The sequence below is a fragment of the Mustela lutreola genome, chromosome 1, assembly GCF_030435805.1.
Source record: "Mustela lutreola isolate mMusLut2 chromosome 1, mMusLut2.pri, whole genome shotgun sequence".
Taxonomy (NCBI): Eukaryota; Metazoa; Chordata; class Mammalia; order Carnivora; family Mustelidae; genus Mustela; species Mustela lutreola.
In genome coordinates this window covers 227,232,670-227,249,339 of record NC_081290.1, presented here as the reverse complement: position 1 = coordinate 227,249,339, position 16,670 = coordinate 227,232,670, and the positions used below count along the sequence as shown (strand labels likewise).

General features: G+C 36.5%; 1 protein-coding gene across 2 annotated transcripts in view; it reads right to left on the bottom strand.

Moving 5' to 3' along the window:
• NARS2 (asparaginyl-tRNA synthetase 2, mitochondrial) overlaps nucleotides 1-16,670 on the bottom strand; it is a 132,177-nt gene that overhangs the window by 24,740 nt on the left and 90,767 nt on the right. For both annotated transcript variants that reach the window (XM_059187877.1, XM_059187887.1), the window contains 3 exons: nucleotides 11,618-11,750; nucleotides 7,724-7,822; nucleotides 7,578-7,615 (listed from right to left, as the gene is read on the bottom strand). In XM_059187877.1, the coding sequence (XP_059043860.1) occupies nucleotides 7,578-7,615; nucleotides 7,724-7,822; nucleotides 11,618-11,750 (270 nt within the window). The remainder of the gene's footprint in view (nucleotides 1-7,577; nucleotides 7,616-7,723; nucleotides 7,823-11,617; nucleotides 11,751-16,670) is intronic.

The following is a 16,670-nucleotide window of genomic DNA, read 5'->3' as shown; positions in this document are numbered from 1 at the left end:
AGCTGAGAGCCCAACACAGGGCTTGATCCCAGAACCCTGGGAAGGGAGATGCTTAACCGAATGAGTCACCCAGGTGTCCCGAAACAGTACCCTGCATGATTAAAAACAAAAATCCACAGTAGAACATCCAAAAAACTCTGCCCTCAAAAACCCCCCAAAAACAAAAAAAACAAAACCCCCAAACCTACAAACTTTCTGAAGGACTTTAAACTCAAAAAGTAAGTTGCCCAACATAAACTTACTCTTCGAAGGAAAAACTAAATTCATACCTATAATAACCAATTGGAAGGAGTTGTGTATATAGCACAAATGAAGCCTTCAAAGCTATGTTTTGAGCGATATTTTTCCAAGATGAAAATCTTACTCAAATCTAAATCTAGTATTAAGTAAAAATTTCTAAGGCAAGAATGATAGTGGTGTTGGTGGTACTAGTCATTTTTAAAACGTTTTACAGAAGGGAAAAGGGAGGTTAGAGGGGACAGTAACGTGGCCAAAATTATTCATGTACGTAAGTGGTAAACCTGATGTGCTGACTTCAAAGCTGACGCTTTTAACTACTGAGATAATGCCTAAAACACTTGGAGTTTAATATGTCAAAACAAAGACAATGGGCTTGGAGTTTTCCCTCTGTCTCTACCCCTAAATGGCTAGTATGTAAATCACTTCACCTTAATGAAAGTGTTTTATACCTTTCTGGAATGTTCTATACAACCATTAAAAAAATTAAGTATGTATACTCGTAAAATAAGGAGATCGGACTATACTGTCTACAGTTCTTTACTTAGACATTCTATCATTCTATTCCATCACTTACTGGATATGATCTACTCCTTATACTGAGAAATATAAGAGGAGTCAAATAGAGAAGGCACAGAAATTTTGTGCCATTGATATCTTACTGCTACATTATTTTAAAAAATGACTTTCTGTGTATTTCTTGTTATTCTGGATCTTCTACCCTACTCTTCCCATACCTTAAGCGGAGGCAGAGCTTCTCAGATCAAATTATAGCTCTGACACTGGATATCCTTAATGGCTTTTATCAACGCTCTTTCCTAATTTTTTGATATGTACAGAGAATAATATCTCTTCTCAGAAGCTATTTCTAAAGTACTTTGAGGACAGGAGGAGGAGATATAGGGATACTACTACATGATACAGGATCAAACTACCCTCATGTTTAAATTTTTGTTAGGGTTTAAGAAAACCATTCTCAATCTGTTGGGTTATAATTGCTAGGCTAAAATTATTACCATTCTTTAACTCAAATTCACAGATAAATGAAGAGCAAAAAATGGTAAGTACTCTATATTTTAAAAACCTTAATGCTATAAAGGAGACAAAAAATAATTGAATTCTATTTCTGCTTGGTAAGGGCTAAATTCAATTATTGTACAAATCCTTGAAATTATTTACTTTCATATAAAACAATTATAAGTAGTCAGGAATACAATGAAATCTATTTATGCAAAGGAATGTAAGTCACACGGTATCTTCTAAATGTGTGTGCGCATGTGTGTGCACAGGTATGCATGTGTGTACTTTTGGGGAATATCTCGATTCTAATTCATCAACCTTAGGTCTACTTTCACGTCCTCTAAAATCTCTGGCTTCAAAGACTGGCAACTCCCCCTCCCCTGCCAGGGGCCCCCCACCATCTACCAAACCCTCTACCTTGAGAAACCTCAGTGTCATGCCATTTATGTGTTCCCCTCTGGTGCTTAGTTCCCTCTTCATTTGTAGGTCCTGGAACTTCTCTTACTTTCTAGTGAACTCAACAAAGTATTTAAAAGGATTTTTATAATTTTAAAGAAAGATTTTATTTATTTATTTGAGAGAGACAGCGAGAGAGGGAACACAAGCAGAGGGAGTAGGAGAGGGCAAAGCAGGCCACCCACCGGCTGAGCAGGGAGCCTGATGTGGGGCTCCATCCCAGGGCCCTGAGATCAAGACCTGAGCCACCCAGGTGCCCTGGATTTTTATAAATTTTAACAAGCGTTTTTAGATGTTTTATAGCAGGAGTGTTAAGTTACGTAGTCTGGCAAATTGCTTAAGCAGTATGGCCAACTGATCCTTTCAAATGATATGACAGACAAGTTATAACTTTATAGATGAGGAAACTCAAGTTCAGAAAGGTTAAAGATTCACTATTCATCAAGTTCACAGTTGTGATTAAATAATCTTTCTATTCATCTTTTCTCTAGATTTTAAATTCCGTAAAAGGACCAATTCATGCTTACATTATGGATCATCAATGAATAGCACAATGCCTAACTCATAGTAGAGAGTCAATAAATATTTGTTGGAAAGTCTAACATATTCATTAAGAGTGGATAAGAAGTATAGCCAGAATTAGAATCCAGGTCCTCTGAGTCATAGCTCACTACACTTAGTGACCAAAGTAAACAGTGATAGGGGTTAACAGGAAACCTCAGAGAGAGGACCTAGCCTAAAGGAGAACACTCTCACTCCCATGGCTATTCAAATGTCATTTACTCATTCATTCAGTTATTCAATAAATATTTACTGAGCTCCTGTTAGAGGCACTAAGCACTGGGGGTGTAACAGTAAACAAAATAAATAAGTTTCTGACCACATGGGGTGACAATACTAAACAAATCATCACAGATATACATTTAAACCACAGCTATGGTTTACGATGTAGAACGGATGATGTTGCTGGCAATGACTGGTGTGGCACAGCCCATGAGGTCACTTCCCAACCTCAGTATTTTACAGACCTGGACTCCAAAGCACAAGTGATATGTGAGGGTCATAAGGACAGTGAAGAGCTACACCTACTCTAGCATTAATTCCAGTGCCCTTTTGAAGTGTAGTGAGTGGCCAAAAGTATGAGCTTTGAAATCAGGTTAACTGAGTTTGAATTCCCATTTCATCTTTTACTTGCTTAATCTCTTTGAATTGATTCTTCATCCACAGAAGAGCAATAATAACTACTCACAGAGTTATGAAGATACAAGGAACTTTTTTTACATTTATGTACGTAAAGTTTATCACTTCTGGCACACAGCAAATATTCAATAAATGGTGGATATTTTTTTCCAATCTTAGATCTTATTCACTAGATAGGATGTAGATAACTTCACTTAAGATATTCTCTCTGGTTTTCTGTCACCAGCACAGATTCCTTAGGATGCCCAAATTAATTCTTTCCTTCCCTGCTTACTTAGTACTTTTATCAATATGCAATGTCCAGAGCTCTTCTGTAAACTCCAGATCTGTACACTGAAACTGCCTACCCAACATCTACAACTGGATGTCTGAAAACCATCTCGATCTTAACATGACACATGATGATAATGATCCTGATACCACCCCCATTTCCCCTAAACCCCTTGCTACTCTAATGGCTTTCCCAATTTCAGTTAATGGCAACTCCATTTTTATAGCTGTTTAAGACAAAAGACTTGAAGTCATACTTGACTTCTCCCTCTTTCCCATTCTCCACAAATACTGTTTGTTCTATCTTGAAAATATATCTAGAATAGAACAACTTCTCTGTATCTCTACTGATACCATCCTGGCCTATGATGGTTAATTTTATATGTCAGCTTGACGGGGCTATGGTACCCAGATACTTGGTCAAACATTCAGGATGTTTCTGTGAAGGTATTTCTGGATGAGATTAACATTTAAATCAGTGAACTCTGTGTAAAGCATGTTACCTTCCATAATGTGAGTGGGCCATGTCCAATTAGTTGGAGGCCTTACGAGGACAAAGACTGGCCAAGAAAGAGGGAATTCTGCTAGCAGAATGCCTTCAGACTCCAGCTGCTAACACTTTCCTGAGTCTCTAGCCAGATGAACTACTCCACCAAATTTTGAACTCAACAAGCTTCTACATTGTGTGAGATGGTTCCTTAAAAATAAATCTTTCTCTTTATATACATCATGTTAGTTTTGTTTCTCTGTATGAATCTAATACATGGTCCAAACCATCATTCATTCTCACCCAGATGACTGTAATAATCTCCTGTTGGTTTTCTGCTCTCACTTGAAAGCCTGTTCTCAACTAGCAGCCAGAGTGATCCTGTTAAATCCAATTCAGATCTTATCAGTCCTCTGTATAGAACCCTTCCTGGCTTTCCCACATCACTCAAGAAAAAACCAACCCTTCACAATGACCTACAAGGCCCTACATGTTTTCCCACCTCTCACCTCCTTTCTTTATCTTCTATTATCCTTTTCCCTTATCTACCCCACTACTTGAATATACCAGGCATGCTCCAACCTAGAAGCCTTTGTATTTGCCATTCCTTCTGCCTAAAATATTCTTTTCCCACACATCCATATAGCTAGTTCTCTCACTTTCTTCAAATTTTTACTCAAAAAGCATCCCAGTGAGATGGTCTCTGTTACATTATCTAAAATCTCTACCTCCTTACTCTTTTGTTTTCTCTTCTTTCCCTTCTCTGAGTTTCTTCCCCCTTACTATAGCTCATTCTCACAGACTATAGATTTCACTATTATTTTTATTTCTTGTTTCTTATTACTACCCCCAGAAATGTAAGCTCAATGAAGACAGGGAATTTTTGTCTGCTATTTTCACTGCTTTTAGACAGTTTGTTCAGATTCTAGAACAAGTTTGGCACATTGTGAATATTCAATAGACACTCTTTTCTTTTTCCAAGTTTTTACTTAAACTCTGGTTAGTTAACATACTCAATATACACTACAGTGAAAGAAAAAAAAAACCTCAAAAGCCTTCAGTTGTACTTCACTCACTGCCTTTCGATTCTCTATCATGGGTCTCCTATTTCCTCTTTTTCTGATCTCGCATCTGTTGCCTTGCTGTTCAGTCAGGCTTGAGGACTCACCATTTTTAACTAGAAGTCTGAAGGCCTCACTGATACCTCAGTGAGGTCTGCCAACTTTTTCTTATTACCCTTCTCAAGGACAGGTCTAATTCTCTGTCCTCTTAGAACAAAAACTTCCTAAACCTAATGATAGTAAGTGGAGAATGACATCAAATTATGCTTAGAAACAATTTTCTATTCTTCTGAGTATCAAACTTACCTCCTATACATGAATACTAAGTCTTACAAAAATTGTTTGTACTATTTATGAAAAGATTGTGTATTGTTCTTTTTCCATATTAATTTCCATATTAAGTGTTTGTTTTATTAAAATGGAACAGACTATGTGATTAGTATGATTAGTGAAATAAATAACCAGTCCAATATCAAGTAGTACTTGTACAGGATTGTAGTGGAGATGAAAGAATAACATATGTTATACTTAAAACACAGATCTTTAGGTTTAAAAAAGTGGCTAAAAAACAGTTTAGAATATATAACCAGATATGAGCAATTGAAGGTAAATAAAAAGACTGAAATAGAGAAAAAATGATGGGCTAACAGTACATTTATGTATTTTAGAAGTTTGTTCTTTAGATAACACAAACAGATATTCCATGCTTATGGACTGGAAAAAAATACTCTTAAAGTGTCCATACTACCCAAAGCAATCTACAAATTTAAAGTGATCCCTATTAAATAACCAACAGCATTTTTCACAGAACTAGAACAAACTATTCCACAAAAGATTCCAAAGAACCAAAGCAATATTGAAATAGAGGAACAAAACTGGAGGTATCTCAATCCTAGATTTCAGGATATATTACAAAGCTGTAGTAATAAAAATGTATAGTACTGGTACAAAAAGAGATACACAGATCAATGGAACAGAACAGAGAGCCCAGAAATAAACATACAATACTATTATCTTTGACCATACTATTAACCTTTGACAAAGCAGGAAAGAATATCTGCTGGGAAAAAGACAGTATCTTCAACAAATGGTACTGGGAAAACTAGACAGTTACATGCAAAACAATGAAACTGGATCACATTCTTATAACACATACAAAAATAAATTCAAAATGGATTAAGAACCTAAATGTGAGACCTAAAACCATGAAAATCCTAGAAGAGAAAACAGGCAATAATTTCTCTCACCTCAGCCAGAGCAATACATGTTTAGATATGTCTTCTGAGGCAAGGGAAACAAAAACAAACTATTGAGATAACACCAAAATAAAAAGCTTCAGCACAGCAAAGGAACCAATCAACAAAATTAAAAGACAACCTACTAAAAACAGGAGAAGATATTTGCAAATAACATATCCAATAAAGGGTTAGTATCTATAATATACAAAGAACTGATACAACTCAATGCCCGAAAAACAATCCAATTAAAAATGGGCAGAAGACACGAACAGACATTTTTCGAAATAAAACATCCAGATATATCCAAAAGACACATGAAAAGATGCTCAACATCACTAATCAGGGAAATGCAAACCAAAACTACAATGAGACACCATCTCACGCCTGTCAGAATGGCTAAAATCAAGTACATAAGAAATGACAAGTGTTGGTGAGGATGTAGAGAAGGAACCCTCATGCACTACTGCCGGGAATGCAAACTGGTGCAGCCACTGTGGAAAACGGTATAGAGATTCCTCAGAAACTTAAAAACAGAACCACCATATGATCTAGTAATTCAACTACTGGGTATTTCCTCCCCCAAAATAAAAAAACACTCATGTGAAAAAATACATGCACCCCTATGTTTATTGCAGCATTGTTTACAATAGTCCAACTATGGAAGCAGTCCAAGTGTCCACTGATAGATGAATGGGTAAAGATGTGGTACATACACACGATGAAATATTACTCAGCCCTAAAAAAGAACAAAATCTTGGCCATTTGCAATAACATGGATGAATCTAGGGGGCATAACCCTAAGTGAAGTAAGTCAGTCAGAGAAAGACAAATACACCATGATTTCACTTATATGCAGAATTTTAAAAATAAAGAAAAAAATAGACAAGCAAAAAAACCCGAACCAAACCAAACCAAAACCAGACTCTTAACTACAGATAACAGACAGATGGCTACCAGAGGGGAGATGGGTGGGGGAATGGGTGAAACAGGTGAAGGGGATTAAGAGTATACTTATTATGATAAGCACTGAATATAGCATATAGCATTGCTGAATCACTACATTGTACACCTAAAACTAATATAACGCCCTATATTAATTATACTGAAGTTTTTAAAAACGATTTTATTTATTTATTTGAGAGAGAGTGTGAGTACACGAGCCAGTGTGAATGGAGAAGGGAGAGGGGGGAAGGAGAGGGATAAGGAGTCTCTGCACTGAGCCTGTAGTCCAAGGCAGGTCTTGATCTCAAAACCCTGAGATCATGATCTGAGCTGAAACCAAGAGTCAGAAGCTTAACTGAACCACCCAGGCGCCCCAAAATAAAAGTCTTTACTTGAGCCAAATTTTTATTACTAAAGTTAATATTAGTTTGAACTGCATAAATTCAGTTACTAATGACTGTGTTCATTTATTGTGCTAGATTTATTCATTTATTTATTCATGAAACATTGATTATCAACTATGAACCAGATATAAGAGCTACAAAAATATTTAAAACATGGGTCTTCCTTGTGATAAGCACATGTATAAACAAAAAACTTTAATAGTGTGATAAATACTATGATAAAATATGAATAAAGCTCAGAGAAAGTATAATATCTACTTACATTAAAAAGTTGTTTTTTAGCATATGTTCTAATCTGTCCTTGGTAAGAAAAGAGAAAAAAAATTGTTAAATGTAATTATATTTATTATATGTAATTAACATATTTAAAGAGTAGATGTATTAGACTTCATCCACAAAACTAATTACCTTTTGGCCAGGAGCTATGAACTTGTGACAGAGTTCAACATCTTCAGGACAGTTTGAGAGAACCATCATTGTTGCAGTCTTGAAGAGTCCCTCCATAACCTAAGAGAAATGACAGATAGTTGCTTGACAAGTGAGCCACTTTGTATGAAAAACCTATTTAGGGGTCTTGTAAGGACTGTTCTCCAGGTTTTAGCAGCTATAAATCCATTAGGCCTCTTAATCTCTGAATATACTGCAGAATGTGAGTTCAGTTTTCCAGACTGCTTACGGGAGGCAATGCAATTTCTTCCCAGAGTGGGTAAAAAAAGGAAAGAAAAATGTATGAATCTTCCGTTAATCATTCCAATACTAGAAGTGGGTTGTCAAATGAACAGCCAAAACTGACTGACACCTCTCTAAAGCGCAATATACTCACCTGTAGAATCAGGGTAGTAACAGTACCTAGCCTCCAGGACTGTTGTGATAATTAAATGAGATAATCCACGTATAAGACTTTGAATATCTGGCTCAGAGAAGGATGCAACAAACATTAGTTGTTGCGAAGAATGAGACATTTTGAAAAGTGCTTCATTCAGTCACTGGTAAATGAAAGCTGACTTTAAAATTACAGGAGCAGTGATAGATCTACATCTAAATATGTATATTTTTGCTTTGCCAAAACATACAGTGGTAATAACACAAGTCATGATAAACACAAATCAGTAAGTAAGAAAACATTCCACCAGGGGTATCCATACACATCCCACAGAAAAAACTTGTTGTTAGAAGAAAAAAGGTGATTGGAATGGAAAATATTTCTAATCAAAACTAAAATGTTTGGTTTGAAGTCAGTGAGAATTTGTTAGGCTCTGCCAATGTTGTGCTCAGAAACAGAGACACACTCGGTAAGTTCAGGCTGCCCCAGAGGCAGGATCTTCCCTCCTTCTCCTGCATCCCTGGTGCACCCTATCAGGGCTGGAGACACAGGGCAGGACACAAGCTTCCACCACACTAACTCTGACCGGATATAGAAACATACTTGATTACCAAGGAACAATCAGATACATTTATATATATATATATGCATATACATGTGTGTGTTTATAGATGTTCATATATTTATTTTTTATATATTTTTTATTTTTATATTTACATATATATTTTGTGTAAGAGTAAGGAATAACTTTATGAAAGAAGAGCAAAAGGAGGCTAAAGATCTTTTACCCTGAGGGCTATATTACCTTTGATCCAAGAGTAGGGAGATAAAGAAGTTACTAAGCAACTGAATGATTTATGAAGGTTCAAATACCTCAATCACAAAAAGAAGCTGACACATATGGGGAGCAAACAAAAACAGACTGGATACTAATCCTGCAGTTGTTGAGGGGCACAACACACCTATCTGTAAGATGAAGACTGTGACCACTGGGGGTGTTAAATTGGTGTCTTTCTTATGAGCAGTAAATTTCCATTTGAAAAAGAAAATCACTGGCTTTTCTAACCTTGACTTTCAGACTGTGCTCTATAAATATATTTGAAGAAAACAGAAACTTAACTGAAGGGTTAGCATAACCTTCAGATGTTTTTAAAAATATATTACTCAATGGCACCAAAATAGTAATGTTTGTTTATGCCATAGGAGCAGAAAAAAATCCTTTGTTACAGTATTCTGATTTAAAATTTACATCAAGATAATAATTTCCAGAAAATGTAATTAATAAAAGGAGAAAATTAAGAAAAATAGAAGATTACTTTTGGAGGAGCATACTTTTTTTCTGTCTTTAAGAAAAAGTTTGTATTTCAATTAATTAAAAATTATTGAACAGCGTATGCTGAATACCACTCAGTAGAATAGTAAAAAATAATTATTAGGTATAGAATATATAATTATAATGTTTAATAATACCTAACAAAATTTATGTCTTTGGAACTTTTCTCTGGTATTTACGGGGGGAGGGCAGGAGAGACAGGGTCAAAGCAGAAAGAGGGAGGTAAAGGGTGTGATTCTGTGGCTTACAATACTCTCATTGCCTGGTGAGAGAGAAATACCTAATTGGGTAGTGGGCTGGAACCAAAAGCTGCTTAAAGAATCTTATTGATGCCTTGTGAGGCTAAGATCCTGAATCCCTATATTTTAGAAAAGAATTAACTGACAGTGTTACTATTGTCATTTTTGACCAGGTAACTCTTTGTTGAGTGGGAGGGACTGGGCATGTTAGCATGTCCAACAGCATCCCTAGCCTTATCCTCTGGATGTCAGTAGCAACCACTCTCCACTCTCCTCCATCCACTTCCTAGGGACAACCAAAAATGTCCCCTGGGGGACACTGATCTACAACAATCAGTGGGAAACGTTAAAGTGGCATATAAATGGATACTGTGTGTAGTCAAAACACCCCTTCAGGACCAAGAGCTTTATCCACTGGGAATATTACTTGCTGATGGTGCCCAGTTGAGTCCCTCTTTAGGTACAGGCCAGGCCAGGAGTGCTATCTTACCCAAGAGTACGCCTCTTCCCAAGGCTAGCCCATGTTAGGTAACTGCTTGACGGGGAATGAACAAAGGTATACCACCCCCTTGCCTTTCTATGGGACAACTATGAAAGACCACTCCAGCTCCAAAGTTTTCCTAAGGCCTCTCTACATGCATTGTAGTTCAACCTTTCCCTCTGCCCAATGCTGCTTCCTTCCTTTCCTTACAGATGTTGTTCTCTAGAGCATTCCCCAATAATCCCCCACCCCCGCAATCTCTGCTTTAGAGTTTACTAGGAAATCCAACCAAGATAGGATAATGAAATAGCAAGCCCATTTTATTTGATGATATATGTGGTATTTATGTTTTAAGTGTAATTAGGTCATTTACTGGATAAGAGTAGAAAGATATAAAATGAATAGAAGTGAGAAGTGACAAAAATTGTTAAACAACCTGTGATTACAAATCCAAACTAAGATACTAATAGTACTAGATAGAGAATTCATAGTAACAGACAGTAATTTCTGGGTACAAAGTGCCACGAACTAGTCTATGTATCTTATATATACAATCTGTGTAATTCTCTGAACTACCCTATAAAGTAGGAAAAATTATTCTCATTTTACAGGTGGGGAAATTGAGGCTCAGAAAATTAAATCCCTTGTTTAAGATCACATAGCAAGTGGTAGAGCTGAAAATCAGCTCCTGGTCCATCTATCTTCAGAGCTTATGTGCTCTATCTGGAGTATGGCCATAGCCTCCTAAAAAGGCTCTCATTTCTTTCCCCCTCTGAATCATTTTTTATATTGTTACTAGAGAGGTGTTTCTAAATTATAATTGACCATGGTCTCTCCTATCTGAGAACTCTTTTTCCTTCTCAATTACGTAGCATGGCATTTACGAAGTCTCTTTCAAGATCTGACTCTTGACTATCTTTCTGGACTTCCCTCTTGCCCCCAAAATAGAGCTCTGATGGTTCCTGTAGATGCTTTCCAATACAGCTAGGCAGATGTTTCTCTAACTATAAGGATGCTTTATTTCTTTGCCTAACAAATAACAAGATCTATTACTTACTATGCTTGCTATATGCTAGATGCTTTACATTATACAGCCATTATTTCATTTACTCCTCCTGATAACCTTATTTACTCCTCCTGATAACCTGATAATTATTATTTTATAGTTGAGCAAGCTAAAGTTCACCACGGTTTGGTAACATCAAAACAAAATTAGTGGCAGAGCTCGGATATGAACTTAAATCTGTCTGACTCTTGTACGTTAAAGGGATTCAGTAGATGTTTATCAAATTAAGTAGTTCCCCCATCTTCTTCACTCCATTAACACCAACAATGCACAGATGTCCAAGGTGGAAATGTATACAGAAGCCTTTTAATGTCACAGATATCTGTTATTTAGAAAGTGTTTTAAAACTTGTGTACCTACCTGCATGAGATCTTGAAGATTCTCAACAAAAGAAATCTCTGCTTCTACCATATAAAACTCTGCCAGGTGTCTCCGGCTCTGAGAATTCTCTGCCCGGAATGTTGGACCAAAGGTAAACACTTGAGTAAAAGCTCTGCAATTCAAAATTAAAAGTATAAAAATAGGATTCACATGATTACTTTTAAGTATTTAAAATACTCAGCGTACTCTTAAAAAAAAAAAAGTTTTGTGCCTCTGTCTTGTCCACAAATCTGCACATATTAACTTCTATATTTCCCTAATGGGTGATAATAATAGTTTCATTAAAAATGTTACATATATAGAAACCATTTTATCCCGAAGGAATCTGCAAATGCTTTACAAACCCTATGGCTTACTAAATATAGAATTATAACCACTTCTGGGTGCACTCTACTGCAGCTGCCTTAAGCAGCAGGCAACTACATTTCGCAGCAATCAAGAACAAAGTAAAGGAAAAATACCACAGCCCAACAAGCTTCACAAAGAAATCTACACAGTAACAGTTAAAACTAGAATTACAGTGGATAAAGGATGCTAATTATTTTTTAAAATATGTGAAAAAAGAGTGTCACATATGTACAATGATCTGCCTTGTTTAAAGCCTACTCAAGTTCTTCTCAACCACCCAAGTGTTTCAATGAACACGGTGACCCCTGAAACTTGAAGGTGAGGATGGATTTTGAAGAACTGTCTACTTTATTCTCTGGTATTCAAGAGAATAGCTCATATCTCAACAATCCAAATAGTGGGGGAAAATCTTACTTTTCAATTCCTGCCAAAAAGTGGACACTAACACTTTCGTTCTTCAACACTTCTCATTTCCCTCATTTGGAATCAGGGCAACAACTGGGATTAGATCAGACATATGTGAAATAATGAGTATTTCCTGAGGACTCTCTAATCTTTGAATTTTAAGGTTTTGTTAGAATAAAACAAGAGGTTTGGGGCTCCTCAGCTATTATCCTGAGCCCTCCTCATTTGACTGGCATTAGCCAAAAAACATTAAAATCGGAAAACAGTACAGAAAGTAGATTGTAGATATATATACACCAGTTGGGCTTTGTTTTGTTGTCTTTTTAAGTAAAGATACTCTGGGAAATGAAACAGTAAAGCAATTATAGGGGAAATCAACAATTTTGTCCCCCCTCCCCCCGATAAAGGGCTATTTTAGTTAAGGCCTAGTTGGTAAGAAGCTTAGGAATTTATGTTTTGGTTCTTCAGCCACCTTCCTGAGACCATAATCAGTTAACCTCCAAGAACCTTAGTTTTTAATGGAAAAATAAACAGTAAGAACTCAAAAATATTACTATGGTAACCTCTCTACTGAGATTCAGATCCAGACATGTGTGCTAGAATGTTCCTGAAAACACTGACCCTACCTTATGCAAAATGAAAACCCTTGTCTGCTCCCAAAACAGACAAAAAAACAAAACAAGAAACAATCCTTCCTTTCCTTTTTAACTTTCTCCAGTTCTATTAATTTCAGTTACTCTACCCCATCGCCCAAATCAGATCTCCTCCTGCCCACACTTCCCATATCATACCGATTACAAAATCGTACTGTTTACACCTAGGAAAATGCTGTCAAATCGCCCCTTGCCCTTCTTTTTTTTTCTTACATCTACACACATACGGTCTTAGTGTAAACTCTTGTGTCTTGCTTGGAGAACTACAACTTTTTACCTGGTGTCTGCCACTTATTTTTCTTTCTCCAGCCCTAAACTATTAGGAGTTTTCAAACTCAAGCCTGATTATATCAGTCATAATTCAAAAGTCTTCAATGATTTCCTACTGCTCAAATGATAAAGTTCAAACTCCTAACTTTGACTCACTTTCCTTCACAAAGCCTTTTTTCTAGCTACACTGGAGACACTCCCCTCACACAGCTTGCCAAGGGAAGCCTTTGGCCTTTGTTAGGCTGCTCCCTGCCTCCAATGCTGGCTCCTCTCTCTCCAAATGGCAAATTTCCACCTATCATTCAAGATTTGGTTCAAATGTCACTTTCTCTTTGTAACCTTACCATACACCTCCAAATTTACTGATCCCTCCTTTATATGACTATGGCATTTTGTTCATATATTCATTACACAGAACATATCACTTTGAAATGTAATTATATATGTCTGTATCTTTCTCCCCCAATAAACTATGAAATTTTCCAGAGCAGGAATCATGTTTTATTCATACTTACATCTCCAGTGCCTAAGATAAAACAGGTGCTCATGCTGAATGAATGAGTACTAATGATGATGACAGGCTTCCTCAGTTGTAAACTGGAAAAGTACAGCATCCTCACCAACAGTAACATTACAAATAATATATAGAAAAATACTCAGATGTTTTACTATGGCTGTTACTTAGTACCTTAAATAGGTCAAACAATGTAGGCCTGTCCCAAACAATAAATTAAAAAATTGTAAGGCCCTGAGTTTATAATCTGGGACTATGCAATTTCTAGGTAGGTCGGCAATAGTATATCTACATAGATGAAAGACATTTTTTTCTGGGACTGCATCACAAAAAATTATGTATACAGATGTTCGCTAACAACAAAGGATATTTTAGTTGAGATTTTCCTGGGCAAAAACAGAAACTAGGGGGCATAGGTGAAATCTCCTTTGAGGGCTCTGAGGGAGACTTTCAAGAAATGGGCAGTGATCTTCCTGAAATACAAGGAAAGCCAATGAAATTGCTGTTCAAAAGAGGCATATTATTTGTATTAAGATGCCAGTTACAGCGAAAACAGTGGTTTCCAAAAAGAATTACAAATTCAAGTCACAAGGGCATCTTCTTCTCACATGGCAATTCTATGTAGGGTGCTCAAAGATGAGCAGCAATAGGGATTTTTCATTTAACAATGGTTAATAATTTTTCCTGGCAATGCAGGATAAGCACTCTAGTATAAAGTAGTAAAGAGGGTCAAGATTTTTATTTTAGTTATAATAAGAATCAGGCTCTGACTGAGGTAGCCAGGAGTTAAGTATTATTCTAATAGGGTAAGTAAAAACTGACAACCATGGTGCTTCCTCTGAATTAACAGAACAACAAAATGAACTGGAAGGTATGTTAAAAAACAAACAAATAACAACTGCCTAATTCAGCATATAGTCTTTAAGCAGATGAATACCTAAATCATTTGAGAATGAACATCCTATGCCACTGCCCAGTGATGCCATGATAAAAGCAGGGACAGCAGCAGTAGTAGCAGTGATGGTCGCTTCATCAGAAGTGCTCCTTCTGGGCCAGGCACAAGCTGCAGGAACCTCAAAGTTAACTTCTTTATAGTTAACTCAATAAAGTCTGGATTGTTACTTCAGTTTTTCAGGCTAAGACATGGAAGGTCAGAGAAGTGGAGAAGCTTTCCCCAAAGTCAGAGAGTCACAACCCAGAAGGAGTAGAGGCCAGATTCAAATCCAGATGTGGTCACAGCCTTTATCATGATATAAAAATACTGAGATTTGTAACTGAATACTGATAAATCTGGTAATAATCTGGTAATGCCTCATCCAAGGCTTCTCAAAGATAGTTAGAGTAAACAGTTTGGTATATTCACCTTCCTTATGAATAGCTTATTTGTTCTACATGTTAAAAGTACAGTTCACTAGGGATTATATTGCCTTTGTGTAAATAAGGAGAATGATAAATTTTCATCAACATTTTATAACCTTGAGCAAGTCATTTAGCCATTCTGGTCTTCAAATTCTTCCATGAGTGGGAGACAGGGGCAGCTTGGCATTAATCTCTACTGTCTTTTTTAACAATTTTGTTTCTAGGTCCATGTGAAATCATTCTCACTTTAATTTATGCTGACTTCTTCTTTTCTGTCTTTCACAGACATGAAAGCCATTTGCAGCAAGGCTTAAACTAACCAACATTTAAAATAAGATCCGAAAACAAGGCCACTTCTAAAATAAGATACAAAACCAGGTGAAAGGCCAGTACTGCTGTGAGAAGCAACCAGAAGAAAAAGAAAACACTCAGCACTAAAAAGCATTCTTGTGCCAGATTATGAAGAGAGGCAAGCTATATAAGGAAAGTCCATGAGCTTGGAGTAGATGTTTAAGATAACAAAAGTACATTTAATACACATCAACCAAGTTAACTACAAAAACGGATCTTTAAAAATAAAAAATAAAGTTACCTCCCCCTGCAAAAAGATCTACAAAGGTCATTTTCTTCCTTCTGTGGAGTTTTATGAAACCCTAAATTGGCAAGTGGATTATTATAAAACACTCCCTGATTGCTTGGCTGTTTATTCTTTCTGGCCCTGAAATTCAAGAGGTAACCTCTATATTTTCGAAAGAGTAATTACTGTTCTTCAGCTGGGGTTAGAACTTATTCAGCAGAAGGTTGATCAGCAACTTTACCGAAGGCCCCCACTCCCAACTTCCTATTACTTCTCTGTGGTCAGCTCAGTAAACATTCATTGAACTGAAGTAAACTCACAGCTTTAAACTAGCTTTGAAACAGTCTTTATGAAATGGTATTCTCATCTTTCAAAAATAATCACGTTTACTACTGCTTTGAATCCACTGGATTATTAATACTGTCACATATTTGTCATTCATTATTTCTACAGAGCATCTCCTTTTCAGTTTTCCCCTATTCTTCTAACCATCCTGCAATACACTTGGAAGGGGATAAGATAGCTCTCACCATTTCAACAATTCACGTCAAGACGCCTTAGGGAGGATGCACTCTAAAATCTAAAAATTATTCTCTACCAGCATTGTTAATGATCTCTGAAAAATTAACTTTCTTAAACATGTCCTCAGTATTTGATCTGGAACTGAGTCTGAGGCCCAAACAAAATATAATCTTAGCTGCATAATGACATTCAAAGGTCAATAGAGTCTGACAACAATCCTGCTAAAGGAGTAGAGGGGTTGGCTACTCTTCTCTGAGGAGATTAAGTCTGAACTGGGGGAAGGACATTCCAGGAAACGGAACATTAAGTACATAGGTCCTAAGATAGGAAATGAGACTGATGTGTTTAAAGAACAAAAGTACGCTAGAAGCAAGATGAATGGTA